Source organism: Micropterus dolomieu, linkage group LG06 (assembly GCF_021292245.1).
Source record: "Micropterus dolomieu isolate WLL.071019.BEF.003 ecotype Adirondacks linkage group LG06, ASM2129224v1, whole genome shotgun sequence".
Classification (NCBI taxonomy): Eukaryota; Metazoa; Chordata; class Actinopteri; order Centrarchiformes; family Centrarchidae; genus Micropterus; species Micropterus dolomieu.
Window position 1 is genome coordinate 25090210 of NC_060155.1, and position 21678 is coordinate 25111887.

At 38.8% G+C, this 21678-nt stretch overlaps 1 protein-coding gene across 2 annotated transcripts in view; it reads right to left on the reverse strand.

Annotated features, from left to right (window-relative positions):
* Positions 1–3517, reverse strand: part of LOC123972109 (epidermal retinol dehydrogenase 2-like) — a 46364-nt gene extending 42847 nt beyond the window's left edge. For both annotated transcript variants that reach the window (XM_046051363.1, XM_046051362.1), the window contains exons 1-2: positions 3379–3517; positions 903–1230 (exon numbers count right to left, since the gene is read on the reverse strand). In XM_046051363.1, the coding sequence (XP_045907319.1) occupies positions 903–1223 (321 nt within the window). In that variant the 5' untranslated portion in view covers positions 1224–1230; positions 3379–3517. The remainder of the gene's footprint in view (positions 1–902; positions 1231–3378) is intronic.
* Between the last annotated feature and the right edge of the window lie 18161 nt (positions 3518–21678).

The following is a 21678-nucleotide window of genomic DNA, read 5'->3' on the forward strand; positions in this document are numbered from 1 at the left end:
TAATAATTCTAATGAAAACAGACCCAATCACTTCTCTTCTCCTGAAAACATTCATGACTTGCTAACCCTCCCGTTTTTCCCTGCACCGGCTTCCTACTAGCTCACAGCAGGTTAATGTTACGGTAGCTGGGTGTTGGAAGCTGCTGACAGACGCAACTGTAGATTTATTCTGAAACAGTGTGGCAGTTCTAGTGAACGGTCCACATTTGTCTCTAGTTCATCACTTCTAAATATTCTCTAAAATCACGTAACGTTACAGCAGCTAACACTGCCCGTTGCTAATTTTGCCACAAAGCTAATCCCGTGTTTATCAGTGGAGGAGCGCTAACGTCGTAATGAACCGTTAAACTAGTTTCTGGTGTATTCTAAATATATCTGCGAGCTGCCTGTCTGCAGTTAGTCTGCGTGTCTGAAATGATTAAGCCAGAGTGGACATGTAAATAAACGTGAGCTGAACAAGAAAGTAACACGGATTCTTGTAGCTCCTCTGTTTTGTAACGTTGTAGATGTGAAACGCTGTCAGAGCCGTAACGGCTCTGGTTGCAGTTATAGCGTTAGTTAAATGAAATCTCAAAGTTGCAAGTCCTCGTTGTAGAGAGTCATGTTGTATTAGATGCATTCAACAGCAGCTCACTGTATCATACCCGGCATGATTTATACCGATGATGAGAAATGGTTTCTCGTAGCTTTGGTCAGAAGAGTGCTGGAAAAGGGATGAACTAGATGTGAAGATGCTACATTGAAATTGTGACAGATTATGTGTAAAGTGAAATACACATGCTTATTCTCTGTTTACCGATGGGAAAAAGTTGCACTGACAGTTGACTGTAATCTATTTTATTAACATAATCCATTTAGGAAAAAAATAATTAAAAAAATGGTGACTGATCTCTAAACCTTACCTGGTCAGCCACTCTGTAAACCTCGTTCTTGTCACTGCAGTCACACAGATAGTAGTGGACTCTGCTGGCTCCGCTCTGTTTAGCCAGTCTAGCCGTTTCCTTCATCCCCTCCTGGTTGATATCCCACAACACCAGCACAGTGCCAAGAGCCGCAAACTCCTGAGCCATGAGACGACCAATCCCGCCACCTGACCCTGTTATCAGCACCACCTCACCAGCTATGTTTTTCTTCTTCATGGGCACAAAGAGGTGGATGAAAGATTCCACATTGTACCAAATGGACAGCAAGATGACTTTGAGGGTTTCCAGGAAGAAATTCATGATGGATCTAAGAAGGAAGGAAGGGAAAGAAAGAGGATACATAAATAGAAACATAATGGGACAGCAGAGTGAACTCAAGTAATGCATTTTTTATGGCCGAGGTGGGCCGTCTCGCCTGCAACAAAGTCCAGGAAACCTACTGTATTTTCTCAATCAGGTTCCTAGCATGAGTGGAGTCCAACAAACAGCTTTGATTATTTCACATGAAAGATTTTCTTCTGTCCATCAGAAATACTCAAGTAACACAGAGTTTGTTAACAAGGTGTGCGTGTGTGCTCCTTCTCCTCGTGCGCAATTATAATGTGGAAATAGCGATAATATTTTAATAATAATGATTTTTTTAGCATATCGTTGCTGCTCACCAAAGCTTCTAGCTGCATTCAGACAGACAAGTCTTGCAAAATGCACTCCGAGTACCTGGATGGTGTACTCTTAACGGTCTAAAAGTTGGACATTTCTCAGCCTTAACGGTCACCATCTTGGCTACGTAGCGGAAGAGGAGGGACCACCAACTTATTTTTAAACCCAGTGGCCGAGGACGCTGCAGTATTTGCAATGGCACACACAAGCAGTAAAAGGATGTATTTTTTATAAAATATTATTTAAGTCAAATGAATAAATGAACCAGCGGATATTTTGGCAGGTGAGAATTGCGGTCAAATGTAGTTAAGTAAGTATCCGAACTGAGACACAGTACAGGTCACATGGTGCATTCACAAGCTCCTCGGATGTTCCCATTTCCCGAGTTGGGAAGTTGTTCTTCATGAGCTTTGAGTCGTAGGCTAATGAGGAAACAACATAGATGTTTTTGTATAGCGCCTGGGTGACCGTCTGCTATGTATGTGATGTTGCTATCAAAGTATGTATATGCAATACATGAATTAATAAAAAAACATTTACTTTCATCCACATGTTTCTGTGTAATATGAAGTCACCTCAGCAAGTCGTGCAACAACATTTTCTCCAACTTTCAAAGTTGTTGTTCAGACTTGAGGCGGCATTCAAATTTTCAAGCATTGATTTTTCTCACTCAATGCAGGGTTATTAAACATGAGACCCTGTTTTTTGTCCCGTGGCAGTAAAGTTTATTCAAACAAGAAGGCTGCATCCTCAAAGGTGTTGACTAAAAAAAAAAAGGGATAAGTCTACTATAAATATATACTAAATTTTACTATAAACAGAGGAAGTTCGAGGAAAAAAAAAAGAATATGGAGCTGTAGATGGCTAAAAGATGCAGTCTAGTCTGTCTGAAGTTAAGTTCAGTTGTAGTCTCAACACTACAGTTTCTATTGTGTAAGGGATATTTTGACAGCAGGATGAGGGAATTTGGAAGTGATCCTCCAGGGAAATAATCAGGCATTGATACTGGTCTTCAAACTAATACTCCGGCATGGTGTCTACTCAACTTTATATAGACAGTCAAATCGGATTAAAACCGCAACAAAATAGTCCTGATGGAGCAGATTTGAGTTTTTGACTGGTCTTTGGTCAACTCAGTATTTTACCTTTATCAACTTATTTCTACCTATTTATTTTTATTTATTTGATGTAACAGTAATCACTTCTTACTGTCTTCCTGATGAGTACTGTTGTTTGTTCTTACTGTTTAGTCTTTTCTGAGTACAGAAAGTATTGTTGTGATATTTATGTAATACAAGTGCTCAATAAAAAAGATGTTTGATAAAAGTGACAACAGCACACGTGGAAACACACGGTCATTCAAGTAAAAAAAACCACAAAAACACGCAGTGTTATGTGTTGCTCTTTTGTTGTGAGGGAGTGACCTACTACTTATGAAAGTCCTTTTGAAGTTTCCTCTAAGTGCCACATGCCGCAAATACCTTAAATTTAACCGTTATGATTGGACGATAAACAAAAGACAAAAGATGTTTTGCAAGAAAGCGTCATGACACGGGTGTATTTTACAGACTAGGCTTATTAAAGCGTTTGTTTCATCGACATAAGTGCAACCGAGACAAGGTTAAACATTAACCTTGTCTAGTTCTACACGGACACCCAGTTTATTTTATGAGCTTGAACCGACACCTTTGCACGACATAATGCTAACGTTACGACACGCACGCTCAGCTCTGATTAAAGTTGATAAACAAATGTAAGAGTGTGTGTTTGCAGCTCGCGGAGCCGCTGAACGTACCGTGGTGCTCGTTTCGCAGTTTAACAGTTCAGACAGGCTGCTCTCGGTCTGCTGTGCCCGCAGAGGTTGGGCCGTTTCTGTAGCCTCGGGAGTGAGAAACACACAGGATGTCACATCAAACTAGCGAAATGCTGCTCGGGAGGAGACGCCGGATGCGTCACATGACCTGGCAATCAACCAATCACAGCGTCGGGCGTCTCCTCTGCCACGCGAGGCATTGTGGGACTTGGAGTGTGAGTGGTTTTTCCACTTTACAAACAAATGTTAATTGAATGTGGGGCTACAACAAACAAACAAACACTGCAACCGACTAACTTAATAAAACACGCATAGTGCGTAACTGGTGTTGGAGAGTAACTAGTTTAAAATAAAAATTTAATGCTACTGTAATCCATTACAGTTACTGGGGGAAAAAAACATAATTAAATTACTGTTACTCATTGAAATGTTCATGATTACAATAGGGGTTACATGTGAATGTGTTCTATAAAAAGCTAGGCTATATAATATAACAACATTAAATAACATACTATAATGTAATAGCGCCACCTGTCTGACAGTTAAACTGCCTCTCAAGTTATCATTTCTAAATGGTTAACATTTTTATGCATTCATTAGAAATTTAAGAAAAATAAGTATTTAAATGTAATAAGTTGCATTACTTTGATAAAGTTATTGAAATAGTTACAGTAGAATTACATTTTAAATAGGGTAACTAGTGATCGGTTACCTATTAAATTTTTCTAAAGTAACCTTCCCAACACTGTGCGTGAAAGATCTAAATAATTCATATCAATAGAATAGGAGTTCAATAGTTAAGGGCAAATACCAATTACTACAGTGAAAAAAAAAGACATTTAATAATCTTACAAATTTTAAAACCCCATTCCAGTGCCAATGTCTTCAATATTGCTTAGCATTGCTCACTAACTATAAATTCTATATTCCATCACCTTTTCCACTTAACCCTTATCATCTGCAATAATGACACCTCAACAGACCGAGTATGTATAAAACTATTTCATATGTCATGATTGAAAACAATATTGACCGTACTTTACTACCTTGAGTAGTTCCTTTTTCTACTAAATAATTCCCACGAAAATCTCTTCCCTGTCACAATCTGAGTCTGCTTTGCCTTTGTTTCTTTATTTCGGTCTGTCTGCTTTGTATTTTTACGCTCTCAATCCTTGTTTTGGGGGTTTAGTTTGCCTCTCTGCCTGCTTTGTAAGTTAATTATGGCCTGTTTGTGCCTGTCTGTCTGTTCCCTCTCAATCACCTTGCCTGCCTGTGTGTCTGTGCTGCCCTGATTGGTATCTGTTTTTGCTCCTGACCTCCTCGTTTGCCAGTGAATACTGCAAACGGTTATCATTTCTGTTCTGTCATTGCTGGTCCATTGTTCATCACTTCTGTGAGCATCTGCCTGGTTTTGCTTAGCCACATATCTGGAAACTATCTGTAGATCTGTCAGCCCTTCTGGATTATTTTCTGTTGATGGACTTTGTATTTTACAGCTCTCCAGAATAACTTTGTTTAGTGGATTTCTTTGGCTAAATTTGGACTGCTTCATGTTGAGTGCCTGGATTATTTCCTATAAGTGACTCTTTAAGTTTGATTAAAAAGAAAAATCAACCTTTTCATACTTTTCTTCTTCTATGTTTCTTGCTATTGTTCATTATCTCCCTCTGTTTTCCTCATAACTCAGGTTTTCTATACTATGTTCTTTAATAAAGGTCGGTGCTAAACATAGTTCATTATCAGATATCCATGTTCCCATATTCTTTTCTAATACCAGACATTAATCGTACCCCGATTCTTACTCACTCTAATAGTGCATTTCACCAAATGTAGGTCGCAGTGGATAAAAGCATCAAATGAGTAAATTTAAATGTGAATGTAATGAATGACAGAGTTTCCTCCAATACTTTCTTTAAGTCCTCTTTATTATATTCCTCACTACTGCCGGCTTTCTTATAAGGAATTGTTTATTTTAAAGCACAAAGTGTTCTTCAAAACTTTGAACCTGATTTCAGAATTCTGTCAATTCATTAACTAGATGATTCAGGTATAACTTTTAATTGCTAAAATCTGTTACTTCAAATTTCCATCTTCCTTCCCTTTCATCCTGTTCCATAGATGAAAATAATATAAATAAAATTTTCACATTTGATACAGGTTTTTTTTATTTGTATTTTTAATTTTTTGTCTATTACACACACACACACACACACACACACACGTTTACTGTTTTATTTATTTATTTTAATTTTTAATATATTATTTAAATATTTTTAAACACAGGCCCACACACAAACACGCTTTTACTGCTTTATTTATTTTATTTTATTTATTTGATGAACCATATGAATTGAATTCACAACACACACACACACATAGTTGTACTTATTTATTTTTAATATTAATTTGTACTTTTTTTTTATTACTATTATTATTTTTGAACACACAAAAACTTTTAATGTTTTATTTACTTATTTAAAGAAATGTATGAAATTAATAGTTCTTTTCTAATTTATTTGTAGCTTTGGCAATATTGTTGTTTTACAATCATGCCAATTAAGCTGAATAGAATTGATTAATAGATAATTTATTGTCCTCGGGTTGGAGGAAATTTGTTTCCACAGCCTGTACACACATGAGAACAATTAAGGAACAGTGAACTAACATGACAACAAAGTGAATAAAGAACAAAAAACACAAAAACAGTTTCTTTTACAGATCAGAGATCTGTATCTTCATCCAGATCGGAGTAAAGTGAAGCACGAGTTCAGGGTGTGGCTGGGGTCGTGTGCTTTTGTAAGTGCTCTGCGTGTGATGGCAGCGTGACTGAGGGCTGAGACGTTGTGGGAGTAGGGAGACCAATAATTTTAGAGGCATTGTGTGTGAATTTTGTTCCTGTTGGTGACAGTATTGTGAAGTAGCATGTGGAATAGTAGACAGGTTCTATGATGCTCCTGTACAGGAAGACCAGAAGGTGTGGTGTGACTGAGAGTGCCCTCAGTCAAATCTGCTGCCTAGATCCACAGAAGAACTGTGGGTAGTTCTCCAAGATTTATGTGAGTTTGGGCCAACCTAACTGCCAAGTTTCTTCAAAAACTATGTGCAAGTGTACCTAAAAGGGTGGTCACACCAAATATTGATTTAATTTCACCCATTTAGGGTTTTGTTAATTGATAAATATAATCTACTAATGTGTATTTTTGATAGCATTGTTACTTTAAAGCATTTTTCCACACCCGCTTAAAACTCTTACACATTATAGATGTCACATAACAGGGATGCAAGACAAACAAAACTGCTCTGAAAACCTTTCTTGTCCATTGCTGTGCACAAAACCTCGCACTAGAATGGCTATATTGGTTGTTTGTTTTTTTTTTACCTCAATCCTTCCTAGGTTTAAGATGTAGGAAGAGGTGCAGGAAAGTATGAACGTGAACATGGACAGAACTGACACAAGGGAGGCTTCAAGGAAACTGAGTCTACCCACAATTCTGAAATCACTGAACAGAATCCAACACATTAAGCAAATCAAGACAGAATATGCAAAACTAGCATAATAATTGTATATTAATTATTATATAATTAAAATAATTATTTATCTATTCTATACTTCCATCCATCCATTGTCAACCGCTTATCCTGCGTACAGGGTCGCCAACCCCAGTTGACATTGGACGAAAGGCAAGGTACACCCTGGACAGGTCGCCAGTCCATCGCAGGGCCACATATTCTATATTTATACCAATAAAAATAATAATAACCACCAATCCATAGCGAGATATTTATTTTCAGTAACACAGTCTACCTTAAATAGATTTGCTTTTGCTCTTAAAAGTGTAAGCATTTGTTGATTCTCTAAAACTGTGTGGCAACACAACTTGTGTGGTCAGTCAGCAGACGCCATGTAAATAATGTTTTTTAAAGGATAGTCTTGCCTCTAGGGATAACTAATTCTCACTCGCACACATCCCTAGAAGGACATTTGGCCAGAGTACTTCTTAAAGAGCTGATAAAGATTCACATGTATGACTGAACCAGGACGGAGCAGTCATTCACGGCGGACCTCCACATTAGATACCAAGTGAGAGAAGAGAGAAATGGATTAATTAGCTGATCACAATAACTAATCATAGACATGAGACACAAGATGTCTCCACTAATCACAGACCATGTAGGTTTTATGAGAAAGTTTGGATCACAAGAAGAATTACTTCTTGTGCAGTTACGTATCATTAATGTTTTGATTGAACAGTTAATATAAAATTATACTGGTGGTGATGGCTGATATCATCTATCCTAATCCAGACTCGATGGCAAGATAGGAATTAATATTAATTTTTAATGATGATAATTAATCTATATTTAAACCTCCAGATGTCATGAAAAAAACAGCTGGCTGATTGATTTATAGGATACGTTCAGATCTTATCAACATACGTAAAATGCCACGGTGTACGTGTCTGCGAGGAACAGAAAGGGGAAGAGTGAGAGTTATCTAGCTTTTGACTTTATTTTTATAAGAAAATATAAGATAAGAATATATTTAAATCTTAGGGATTATATCAAGGCAGGATTGTCATCCTGATCAAAATCACAAGGCCTTTTGAAAGCACATGACTAATCAAATCCCAAATTAGATTAAAAAAAAAAGAAGTGAAAACCAAAAACGTCAGTTTCTAAATACTTCCCTGTCCCCTCACCTTCAAGCCTTTCCAACTGAATCTTTAAAACTGACTCATGAATTTATAGTTTTCTTTTTAAACAAGGCTCAGTCATTTCCTAAAATAGCTGGTGACAGTAGATTTTAGTCATATGTTACTCAAAGAGGAAGAAATTGTGCATTTATTGGGTACTATTCAGTGGAAGATAATCAGCATTTCCGGCAGCTGGACGGTGTATATGTCACTGAATCAAAATAAACCACAGTGTGTGTGTACATGAGAATGATTGAACATATTACACTACAGTAGTGTAGCTCATTGAGGTGTTTCTGGAAGTTTTTGGTTAATGGAGCTCTATGGCACAAAGAAATTGACCTTACGCAGCTTGCCATTTTTTGTTGTTTGTTCCATTTATAGTTTTGTTAGGACTTAACTCTGGTTGCTATTGCTGGCTATAGTAAAGCTGCTAGCATCCCGGCTGCTAGCCACCAGCCTTTATCCTGGCCTGCTAGCAAACAGCCTGCACTTCAGCCTATTAGGCTCAGTGTCATGAAACTACAACCACCTGGTTCTTAGACAAACCCCTGGACAGCTAACCTTCCGCCAGCTCCAACCCCTGAGTCAGTTGCTTTGGAGACAGAGAACACCTAGTCGGCTAATCCAGTTTCCTGCTGGATCCCACCTAGAGCCACCTTCAGTAAAGCCTTCCACAAAGAAGCGTGGCTCTCACCGCCATCATGTTTCATCACTGTTTCAGTCCTCCTACACATTGCAGCTCTGCTCTTTCCCCTTGCTACTATCCAGTGGTGCGGAGGTCTCACTGCATGGAATCCCAGAGATGGAGCTGACCAGCTTGCAAGAGACAGAGCTGCCCGATGTTCCAGAGACTGAGCTGCCCAGTGTTGGAGAGACTGAGCTGGCCAGCAGGAACTGAGCTGAAAAGTGCCTCAAAGACTGAACTGGCCATAGTCACTGAGATTCAGCTGTTCAGTGTTCCTGAGACTCACCTGATCATTGTCCTGGAGACTTTGCTGGTCGGCCTCTTGGAGATTCAACTGAGTAGCGCCCCAGACACTGTGCTGGCTAGCACCCCAGAGACTACGTTATTCTGCACTACAGATGTACCATCAGTCCTGCCTGGCTATCAGGCGGTGGTCCGGCTGACACCTGCTTCCGGTTCTCCATTGGCGGTTCAGACTACACCAGCTCTGGGTTTCTTGTTGATGGCCCGGCTGACACCTGCCCTGGCCTAGTCCTGTCCCAACTGATCTGCAACAGGGACAGGATTCTTTCGCTCGGAACAGTACATCGCTGCTGCTCAGCAGAGTCAAGAGATTGCTGGCAATGGGGAACCAGGAGCAGGTGTCAGTATTACTAGAATTAACTGTGCCTAATAAGCGATCCCTGAGGCTGCACTGGGACACTGACCACCTGATTCCTGCAAACAGGCAACGATTAAAGCTCTGTAAACTTATTGTGAGGACAACAAAGTAGTGGAACAGTGAAGCTATGGAGGATCTTCGGGAATGCTTACACTGTACTGACTGGGATGTATTGAGGAATGCTACCTAACAATCTGGATGAGTATACAGAGGCTGTACCGTCCTACATCAGCTTCTGTGAGGACTAGTGGGCTTTACACTACATGTGAGGCTAAGTTGCCAACTGCTTACCAGAAACAGAAACTTACATTCACACAAATTCAGTAATTTGAGCTCCAAGGACATTTTGACATGCAGACTGGAGGAGCCGGAGATCAAACCACTGATATTTCAATTAGTCGGCCACCAGCTCTACCTCTTGAGCCACAGCCACCCCCGTGTGTACCATCATGCAGCACGGTGAATTATATCAACAACAAATCTGGTCTCCAAACCACATTTTGTCAAGAAAACACACGTGATAAAGATAGCAATTATTTTCAATTAAATTTCATTCATATAGTGCCAAATCACAACAACAGTTATCTCTTTTCATAAAAGAGCAGGTCTAGACCGTACTCTGTGATGATATTTACAGAAACCCAACAGTTCCCACCAAGAGCAGCACTAGGTGACAGAGGCAAGGAAAACCTTCCTTTTAAGAGGCAGAAACCTCGAGCAGAACCATGGCTCAGGGTGGGCGGCCATCTGTCTTGACCGGTTGGGGGGGAGAGAGAGAGTGAGCGAGCAAGCAAGCGAGAGAGAGAGAGAGAGGAACAGAGAGAAAGAGGGAGGGGGATGGAAGGAGAGAGAGAGGGGAGGGAGGCAGCCTACACAATATACACACAGAGGTACAGACAGTAAAGGTGATGTTGCTATAGACTGAATGAATAATGGTACAGATATTTACAGTAGTGTTAATGACAACAATCGTAATGTTAATGATTATAATAACAATAATAACAATAGGACTAGTAACAATAATTGTAGCAGAGGGTGTCGAGCAGGAACACAGGGGCAGCAGGTGACCCGCAACCACAGATCCAGACTCCACAGCTCCAGAGCCAGAAAAACCTGCAGGAAGTGATAGGAGGAGAGAGGAGAGGGACGAGAAAGCACAAGACTACCGGAAAGGGGAGAAGTTGAGTTAGTAACATACAATAATGGGATGAGGTTGCATACAGAGGGAGAGAAAGAAGAGGAGAGAGGAGCTCCGTGCATCATGGGAAATCCCCCGGCAGTCTAGGCCTATAGCAGCATAACTAAGGGATGGTTCAGGACTCACCTGAGCCAGCCCTAACTATAAGCTTTATCAAAGAGGAAAGTTTTAAGCCTACTCTTAAATGTGGAGATGGTGTCTGCCTCCCGAATCCAAACTGGAACCTGGTTCCACAGGAGAGGAGCTTGATAGCTGAACGCTCTGGCTCCCGTTCTACTTTTGGAGACTCTAGGAACCACAAGTAACCCTGCATTCTGGGAGCGCAGTGCTCTGGTGGGGTAGTCTTAAACAACATGTCCTGATCAAAGATCAGAGCAAGATCAAGATTCCTCACGGTGGTGCTGGAGGCCAGGGCGATGCCATCAAGGGAAACTATATCTTTAGATAATGCATCAAGGAGGTGCTTGGGCCCCAGAACAATAACTTTAGTTTTATTTGAGTTTAACATTAGAAAATTACAGGTCATCCAGGTTTTAACATATAACATATAACACAATATTGACTGAAGGAAGCATATATAAAGTGAAGAATATTGGTCCGAGGATTCATCGTTAACATGTACAAACTGAAACCGATCTGATAAATAGGACTTAAACCAGCTTAGAGCGGTTCCTTTAATGCCAATGAAATGTTCCAGTCTCTGTAATAGGATCTGATGATCAATGGTATCAAATGCAGCACTAAGATCTAATAAAACCAGTACAGAGACAGTACAGAGTCCTTTGTCTGATGCAATTAAGAGGTCATTAGTAATTTTCACCAGTGCTGTCTCTGTGCTATGATGAACTCTAAATCCTGACTGAAAATAAACTATTGGTACGTAGAAAGTCACACAGCTGTTTGGCGATTGCTTTCTCCAGGATCTTGGAGAGAAATGGAAGGTTAGATATAGGTCTGTAGTTGGCTAAAACATCTGGATCAAGGTTGGGCTTTTTCAGAAGAGGTTTAATTACAGCTACTCTGTCAGCCTGGCTACAGTGCTGAAAAGAAACCTGGGGTTGTTCCTATAATAATTATAAAGACAAAGAATATTCGAATGAATTAGCACACGCAGGTAGCAGGGATCGTTTCAGCTGGAGAGAGAGCTGGAGGTGAGTAAAAAGTGTTTTGCAGAGAAAAAGTAGCTGCCTGCTTTGCCAGCTGCCTGCTCTCATTGGCTGGCTGTGGATGTGGAGTCGTCTGACTTCTCCAGATATTTTGCATGCTAGATATATGCCAGACGTCGGCGATGTGGCAGTGAGGTGTCGGGGAGCCGTTTTGATACATTGTTCAGTAGTTCACACATAACGACTGGCGACTGCCAATCAACCGCTGATTTACTCCCAATCACAGCCTGACGGTCGCCGAGCTCGCCGAGCGCCAAATTGAAGAATTGTGTAGTGTGAACTAGATTTTACTGGACACCATTATCACCCAGGACCACTTTGTTCCAAAATTATGAACAGATTTTTAGGCATTCTGTTATCTCAAACGGCTAGAAAAAGAGTGAATATACTTGTGGTAAAAGGGAAAAGCTTCCTGCTCCCAGACTGCCACTGTCAAAAAATGTCACAAAAAAATATTTTTCCAGTTACACCCTGGACAGCAACCTAGTTTTATTGAGCAAGGATAATATTTGATCTGCCAAGATGGATGAAGTAACTAAGTATGAATAGATGGTAAACTAAATGGACAAAAATATATAAGAATTTAAAGGTCTTGCCACACAGCATTAAAACAAACTCCCACATAATCCCACAGACTAACCTAATAACAGCACTGGAATGCAACACACACCTAGTGATCAGAGGCTTGCTGTGCTCTATCTGGAGGTTTGATTGTGTTTTTGTGCAGTCTAATTGACGTAAAACGCGGTTATGTTCTATCCCAACAGGACCGAATGACCCCCCCCCCCCATTTCACAGCTGAAAGCTACATGAACAGCTGGAAAGAGAAATGGAGGAGAGAGAGAGAGAGACTATTATGATCTATAATTGAAAGGCCTCTGTCTCTCATGTTCAGAGCAATAACAAAACAAAATCACTGAGCTTTAGTCTGTTTTTGCCAGCATATATTGTCTTGAAACAGCTACTACAAAAAATGTAAATCACACCTTTCAAATCACAAGACATTGGCAAGAATTTCATGACTGAATGACGATGTCAAAGCAGTAACTGGTAGAAATTTCATATTATCATGTAACACAGACTGATAAAACACACTACTGATTCTGCCAACTGCTAGTACAGTGAAAGAAGTATTGTTTGACACTACAGTTTGTTTTAGATTCATTAAACTGCTTTTTACCTTTATGTTTTAATCATCAAGATTTTCATGAAATCAAACACCATTTCTTGATTTATGATTCGCATTTCCTCTGCAGTAGTCATTCAACGTCTTTACATTCTGAAATGACCTTTCCATAGTAGTTTTAATTATTAGTGACAGATTGATGGATTCACAGGAAATTATGCAACCTGTAAACCAACTTTATTTGATCTCATTGATATCGGCCTCACTGTTTACCTTTCACCCTGTTTACATCATGTCAGAGCAGTATTTGGTAACTGCTAATGCATGCAGAATATTCGGATGCTGCTGCTTAACACTAAGGATGCTTAACCGGCAAAAATCACTGAGTGATTGTTATTGCAAAGAGGCCACAGGAAACACAATGTGTTTGTCAATGAGAAAAGTAAACTTTGAAAACAACAACTATGATTAAACATAGTTGGAAACATTTTCAGTCAAGTAATAAAAAAAGACTGCCGTATGGATAAATGAACTAATTATTATATTAATGAAAAGTCTTAATTAAGGACCTGTCTGCATCTGCGGATTACACATTGTAGCTCCTGTTTCCTCCACTGCCCAAAATAACTCTTGTACAGAAGTTGATTTAGCCGTTTGACCCATACGAAATACATAAGAAAAAACAAGCAGTAGTAGTAGTAGTCGTCATCATCTGGTTTGTTAGAAGTAAGAAGAGAAGTGAAATTTGGACAAATAGAGGACCCGTAGGCTATTATTTAGCACGAGAGCAGACAGAGCGTGTCGGCTCCTGTAGCTTCTCCAACGCGCTTGCAAAGGGAGGGGTGAGCGGTGACTGATGGTGCATTCTTGTGGTATTGGAATAATTGGATTTCTTCTTTTCCTCCTTAAATCTTGATAGTGAAAACAGGAATAAAGTGTACATGGGACATAAAGTAACAGTAAAAGTAAAGTATAGAGAACAGTATAAAAACCTAAAAGAGGACACAAACAATAAAAACTATATTATATAAAGATATTAAAAGAAGACCGTATCTTGACAGTTTTCGCTGCCTTTTTGTAGTTGGATTTAGATATTAAACTGATATACAACCTTAATTGTACAACCTCATTGAGAAAAAGTACAAAGTTAGGTTTTTTATTGCTTTATTTACAATTCCCATTAATACATTTATTTTAAAGTACTTATTTCGTCAGAGGAGCAAGTCAATGCACAGTAAGCCATTTGTTGCAATTTGCAACCCTCACCACTAGATGCCACTAAAACTAACACACTTAACCTTTTTTTTTGCAGTCAGTAAAGTTCTGTCCATCAATAATGCTATCTGTTTCTTATAAGAAACATATCTAACCATACCATATCCACTACCAAGGAACATATTTATGGGCTATAATCCACTGAGAATCGAACAAGACAGCTGAGAGAAACTATAAAAACATAGAGCCAAGTACTCTGTCCTTTCTTACAATTATCATGTGTTGTGGATGTAACATTAACGTTACTTTCAGTTAGCCATCTTTCATGTTGCTATTGGAAGGAATGATTAAATTCCAAGATTAATGTCAGCAGTGAAAAATTTGAACCTTGAAATGTGAAAAGTTTTTCGTACCATGTTTAACACTGTTTGGTTCAGTCTCTCCACTCTCATTAACCTTGTGATTCCAAATTCTTGTTGGTTCATCATCATTTAGTACCATGTGTCCGGCAGAGTCAGACTTAACTTTCCAAGCTCTCTAGACATTATCAACAGCAGGATCCTGTTGTGCCAGTGTGAGTAATTGCTTTCCTATGGAGAGAGCGTACATGCTGCACTTCCCACCAGCGTTATGATTTTTTGCCTTGCTGTAGTGTTTAAATTGTTCACCACATCACAGCTGGATGTGGTCAGTTGTACTTGTGGCCACTCCCAATAAGTGATTAATAGTGCAAATATACATCACTGTGGCACAAGGTGTGGAAAAACTATTCTGAAGCCACTAGTTGGCACTGCAAGCCAGATTATTAAACAGGGTGATGTTTTGCTTTAAATCTCTAACAGGGCTATACCTTTGTTTTATGGTTAAAGATGAAATTGAAGCACAAAGAAAGGCAAAAATTCCAACTTGTTGGGCATCTTGGCTGTCTCCATAGGTTGGACGTGGTCAGTCACTTTGTGCTGAAGTAGTAAACTGTCCCCACCAAAGAATAGTGGTGGGGACAGTTAAGGGCTCAGATTAGGGGTGCAGTGACACACTTGCTCCCGAAACGTGAACAAAACAAGAAGATATTAGAATTAATATTCACGACTGGGGTCCTCCCCCAGGAGATTTTGAGCATTAAACACTTAATTTCCTGCATTCTGGAGACATTTTCTGGACCAATTTATGGTTGAGATGTCTTTTTATATATATATATATATATATATATATATATATATATATATATATATATATATATATATAAATAAGGGAAACACAAAATTCAGGTGTACAGTGACAATACAAAATATAAAAATATAATGTAATACAATATAGTAATCAGCAACTTTTTTTTAGCTTAAGTTACTTTCTTGGACAATGCACATTTGTTTCTTAGAAACTTACATTGCATTGCATGTTTCTTATAGTGCAAATAAATCTTTCTCAAATCATTCTTATTTGTTATTTAACATTTCTTGTTGCAAGCAATTTATCAGAACCATTTTAACAAATACTTTCAAAAAGTGGTGGGGACAAAATCAGCCATTTCAAAAAGTGGTGGGGACATGTCCCCAGCGTCCCCAGTGTAAATGACACCTATTGATGTGGTCAGAGGTTCAGAAGATAAACCTTCCAGTGCAGCTTTTCTTTCTTTCTTACTTCCAAAATCGTGTGTGGACTTTTTTTAAAGGCTAGGTTCAGATTTTCTGTCTTAAAACATAAATCACACGCCATTTATTCTAAAAAATTGTTTTGCTGTTCTTCTTGGCCACAAAGAAATCACCCTATCGCTCAATGCAAAATTCCCTTTTGCGTTGCTCTTTCTCTACCATAGCAGACTAACTTCAGATAAACTGCATTTTTATGCAGAATAAGGCCAGTATACTTTGGAATGACATTAGGAAAGGTTTTTTTTGCTGCCAGTATTGTCAAAAAAAAAATTACAGAAACCAATAAGCCTCTCTGTCAATGTACAATTTGCAATCGAGTATTGTTTTAATAGACTTTTAAGACTTACTGTATAAGCGAAGAAAAATGTAACCACCCACTGTGAGGAATGAAGAGTGTCATGCACCCAAATTCTTGATTGTTGTTTTTTCCCTGTCCTCTTCTTTGAAGTAGTCTAATTGGCCCTGTTTGGCGTTAAGATAAATAAATAATGGCACAATTGATGATCACTAGGCTTGTTGTTTTGTCTTTCGAATTTGCTGGTACTGTGGTGTTATCTAGCCCACACTGGTGACATACACCCAGGCTACACTTGTGAGGTGCTGAGAGCCTAACCCACAATAGTTATTAGCATGTTTGAGAGAATGGGGATGTCTCATTTTACTACATGCCGGTTTCCATGCCTCTTTTCTTAACATCTTAAGTGGAAGGCATGGAGACACAAGGGAGGGAAATGAGAAGACAATTTAAACAAATAAAATGTGCTCAATGCGTGGCAGGAGACGCTGCCTTAAGTACTCAACAGGATTGAGAAGCCGTTGGAGGGTAATCAGGTAAAATCAGAGCAGCTGTTATTGAGAAGATGCACATTCCCGTCTGATTTCGTTTCCTCTAAATGGTTAGATAATTGGTTTAAGCTCAACTTGTTTAAAATTGTATGATCACCTATGAGGTTCTCCTGCTCACTCTTTTGTGAGCCTTTTAAGTTGTGTAAAGCAGGGTGGTCATGTCATGTAAAAACTAACATAAATTATGGCAGAAGAAAACCAAAGACTCAAATTGTAAGGAACTAAAATCTCTTTCTTCATCATGAAGTTCATGTTATCAGAGGGTTAGGATGGAAGGGGGCAGAGATGGAGTCTGATCTGTATTCCCCAAACACACACTGGCATCTTTCATCTAATTTATATTAGTGACTGATTCAGATAATCCAATAATAGGGATGAAGGAGTGGGTGAGAGGGATGATATGCATAGGAAAACTGATACTGTCAAATCAAATACACTATTTAATTTGATTAAAGATAAAATGACTCAATGAATAAATATTTCTGATTTGGAATAATTTGCTATCAGGCATGGATACTTATATATCCAGAAATAGACATGTGCTGGGGATATATTGTCCTCTTTCAGGCACAGATGCAACATGGTAGATGAAAATTATTAACAATAACTTAACAATGAAATCATGTTGAAAGTGAAAGTTCATCTACAACATCATAGTTATAAAAGTATGTATGCATAACCATTAGCACTGGGCGAGAGGAGATGCTCAGAGAATATCTTCGCAAATATGATTTTACCCATTTTAAATAGTAACAAAATCAATCAAATATCAACGTTGATAATGTGGCAGGCCGCCACAAATAAATCAGTGTGTGGGAAACGCCTACTGTAGAGGTTATCCAGCTGGATCTTTGCCTTTATTAAAGCGAGGGAGCATCTGTGACTGAAGTAAAATTAATTTGCTGAAGGCTGCAGTACATAACGTTGATCACGTTACAAAAGTAGTTACAGCTCGCATGGGTCTCAGTTATTGTTGAGATATATGCATATTAGCAAGTTATGGCATAAGAGAGAAAAGGCTTAATAGCCAGTAGTAACTTAACATGATTGATCAACCTCCTTTATCCATCATGGTTGGTGATGTATTTATTTTTTTACTGCAGAAAACACTTAATGACTTATTTGAACAACCAGAAACGGTGTTAGATTACAAAAAAGCCAAGAAAACAAACCAAAAGAAAGAAGGTAATTGTGAGTCTTATTAAAGTATCATAACGTGCTTCTGTATTGCAAGGATCTTGCTAAATGTGGTTGATGGATTTTATGTTTGAGTTTGAGAACGTGTGTGGCTTTAAATGTTGCCGCCGCAAGGAATTGTGGGATAGTATTCTCTCCTTTCCTTTCATAAAGGATGGTCAGGTGTACTCTATGCTAAAGGAGATATGAAAGGAAGCACTGAGGCACCGTTCCTTAGCTTTTAGAGAATTCGAACAGCTCTTATCATGGCTGCCATTGAAATCCTTCCGGTTCACTTCCCTCAGTTAGGAACCTTCCTAAGCAAAAAAGACTTTTCGAACACAGCCTTCGTCTGATGTGATGACTTTGGGAGAAAAACAGTCACAGCTGAAGAAGAATGTTATTTCTCTGATTTTGTATAAAGCGTTGAAAGCATCCTCCAAATACAGATCTTAGATCCACACACCAGCGGATAATACTCAAAAACATACGGTTAGCGTAAATGCAGACACACTGGAATAATGCACAGGTGTATTTGTGTCAGACTGGTGCAACTTTATGAGGTCCTGCAGTTGACATCAGTGCTGGGTACTCCAGCAATTTAGTATTGCACTTCAATAAAGTTGGCGGGATCATAAGAGCAGGGATAGAAGTGAAAAATCACATTTACTTTCAAGTTATTAATGTTTTGTGTGTGAAGTATTTTCTATTACTAGTATTGTACTTGAAACAAAAAAAACTGTATGTGAATGGAACAACTGAAGCAGAGATGTGGGATTAAGAATGAAGTTTAACAAGTGTAAGGGAAGATTGTGGAGCATTTTGTGGTGCACAAGGCTCACAGAATGTAGTTAAAACAGGTGAGTGTTGCATTGTTTGTCGTGGTCATACTTGACTCTGCTAGTGGCAGGTTAATGTTATTTAATTGATTTTTTAATTGTCAGCCATTTATGTTTAATTGGGTTAAAGCGTTTTCTAGATTATTAAGACTACTGAGGAAGGTGGTTGTAGTCAAAGTGATGGACTGAAATGCATGGCTAAACACATTATGACTGGAACATAGATGTTCACATAATGTGCTGTGCCTAATTTGTAACATAGTCAGCAGCACCCTGTTTTCAGAAAGCCGAAAGAGTTTGTTGAGCCTGAGATGAGGGAAACTCTGTTGCAGAACTCTGAGTCAGCTATCATCATAACTGACTCTGTGAACCTAATCTGCTCGCTGGCAGCTTTTCTTCAACAAACTCTGAGTTTCTCTCGGACTGCAGGGCCCGAAGCAGCTGTTTGGCACACCATTTAATTTCCTTGACACATTTAATTTCCTCATTCATACAGTTGATATGAAAGCAGTTATTGAACACATTCATTTGCAGAAGTTTACGTCTTTAGAAACATCTAAATCTCGATTGGGTATTAGTTTGTTACCCAAACAAGATCTTTAACATGACATTTATGATCCATCTGTTATCAATGTAAGGACATCATGGATTCATCCTCAGCACACAATAAAATCTGTAGTCTGCACTGTCCTTGGTTATAAAACTTTGACTCTGTGGACATTAAGGCAGCTGTCAGGTTGGCAACAGTTGCACTGAAACATTTACTGTAGACTACATTACTATACTACTACATTACATCTGATAAATCTAAATCTTTACAGTCAGTTTGAGCCAAGACACATTTTGCAACTGCAAATCACCAAAATAACTAATAATATTACTGGGTCAGACTATGAATTTAGAATCATAGGTCCATGAGTAACCTATGTCTTAGCCTATTTGTTTGATCCATGTTTTCATCTTTCCACCAGCATTTGGTCCTGTCGGGTTACAGCTGAAAAAATAATTTAAAAATTGAATGATACAGATGGATTCCAGCACTTTATCATTCATTAAGGAAATTCAAGTCTGGTAAATTCTAAATGAGTGGTAATAGTATCATTTCCCCACTCCTGTTTTGGCACGCATTCATAGCACTGGATTAAAACAGAGGCTCTGCTCTATATTTTATTCCTCACGCACACATTCAATTCAGGTTCAACATACTCAGAGTTCATCAGACTAATTCTGATCAGCTGTTCTGGAGTCATGTGCGTGTGCTGATTTTATTTAATTCAAATGCAACACCGTCAAAATGTTTAAACTGAGCTGGAAATATAATATATAATAGATAATAGATATATTGGAAAAATTAGGGAATGTTAGGATAAAAGTAAGGTAATTAATTGTAGCTTACCTCCTCCTCCTGGGCTTCCATTCGAGGTTCGTAACAAATGGCTTCAAGTATTTTTCATGTGCAGGGCTGCACTGGGATAGAAAAAAAGGCGGTGCCATTTATTGCCCAGGCCACGAGAGGCACTTAATGAGACTGACACTGATCTCTCACAGGACACAGGATCAGGCAAAAGTCAAGCAACAAGAACAAAAACACTAACGAGATTCAGCCCTAATGATGTGCCTACCACCACCATCATTGGCAACTGGTGCTGAATGTCCTGCAGCAAACATATCAGTACGTTTTACACATTTGGCAGTATCTCCCTGAAGGGACTAACTTTTTTGGCCCTCAGTTTTTCTGCGCCTTTAATGAACTACTAGGTACTGAGCCCTAAGGGTGGGGTGAGTGGGGGGGGGGTCTAGAGATGTTATTGAGCCAGTTAATTTCACTGGTTAATGCCAATATTTTCATCCACTTAGCCACTTAGTGGTCTCCTGTCTTTCCACAAATTAGTAAATCTTGCCAACATGTCACTGATCTATTTGGTAAATGGTGGTCCTCAATCATTTTTTTTACAGAAAGAATGTGATTCTGTGGTCTGTGTATATGAAGTATTACAATCCCTGTGCATGAGTCAAGACTTTAGTAGCAACCTCCAGAATCAATACTGAATTTATTAATTGGCTGCCATTATCCCTTTTTTTAAGGGTGGTGCCCAGAGGTGAATTTAAAGTTATATCCTGTTATTTAGTTGAGTATTTCTGATACTGCCTTTATTAAGTTGATTAATATCACAAGTGGTTAAGACATAAAACAAGGTCCACCCCATGGGGATGCCAAGGCCCTGCCATCATTTGCTGCTTAGCCACACCCCTGTTCAATAACAGATGGTGCCTGTTATTGACCCACAGGGGTGACCAAAGTCATCACAATTCATCATCTGGGAACCGTCCATCTGATACATGTTGAGATTTTTCACGCAATGAATGAAAATTGCTGGTGCAATATGAAATATCAGGGGAATGTCATTATGATTAATTGATTTATTAATTAATTGATAATTAATGTCATGCAACTTCATAGTTTTGCACAACCAGATGTTTCTTGAGCTTAGTTTTTGCTCCAAGATCCAAGTCTGGAAACATCCACTCAGAAGTAGTAAAGATGGATAATAACATGATTCACTGCCTTTCACTTACAATAGTTTCTTATTAGCATACACCATACAATGTAGGGCTGCAGCTAACGATGATTTTAGTGTTGGAAGCTTTGATAGATTATTTCAACGATTCATCGATGCGTCGTTTAAGAAGTAGCCTTTGCTTTCTGATCAGATACCGTCGTACTGTTGCCGAGGCAACATAAGTTTCATTTTACGAGTTGTTGTTTTCTTTAGCTTGAAATAATCCCATACTTTGGACACTTTCTTCTTTGTCCCTTGCTATTTTCTCTCTCTCTCTTCTCTGATACATCACACACATACACATTATACATCGTGTTCACAGCCGTTCACAGCGTAAGCGCGATGTGCGACAGTAATAAATGTCCCTGCGAAACACTGTGCTGTAAAATTACATGGATTAAATGAAGCATCGATGCAAAGAATTTGTGTCGAAGCATTTCATTCATCGATTTTATCGATT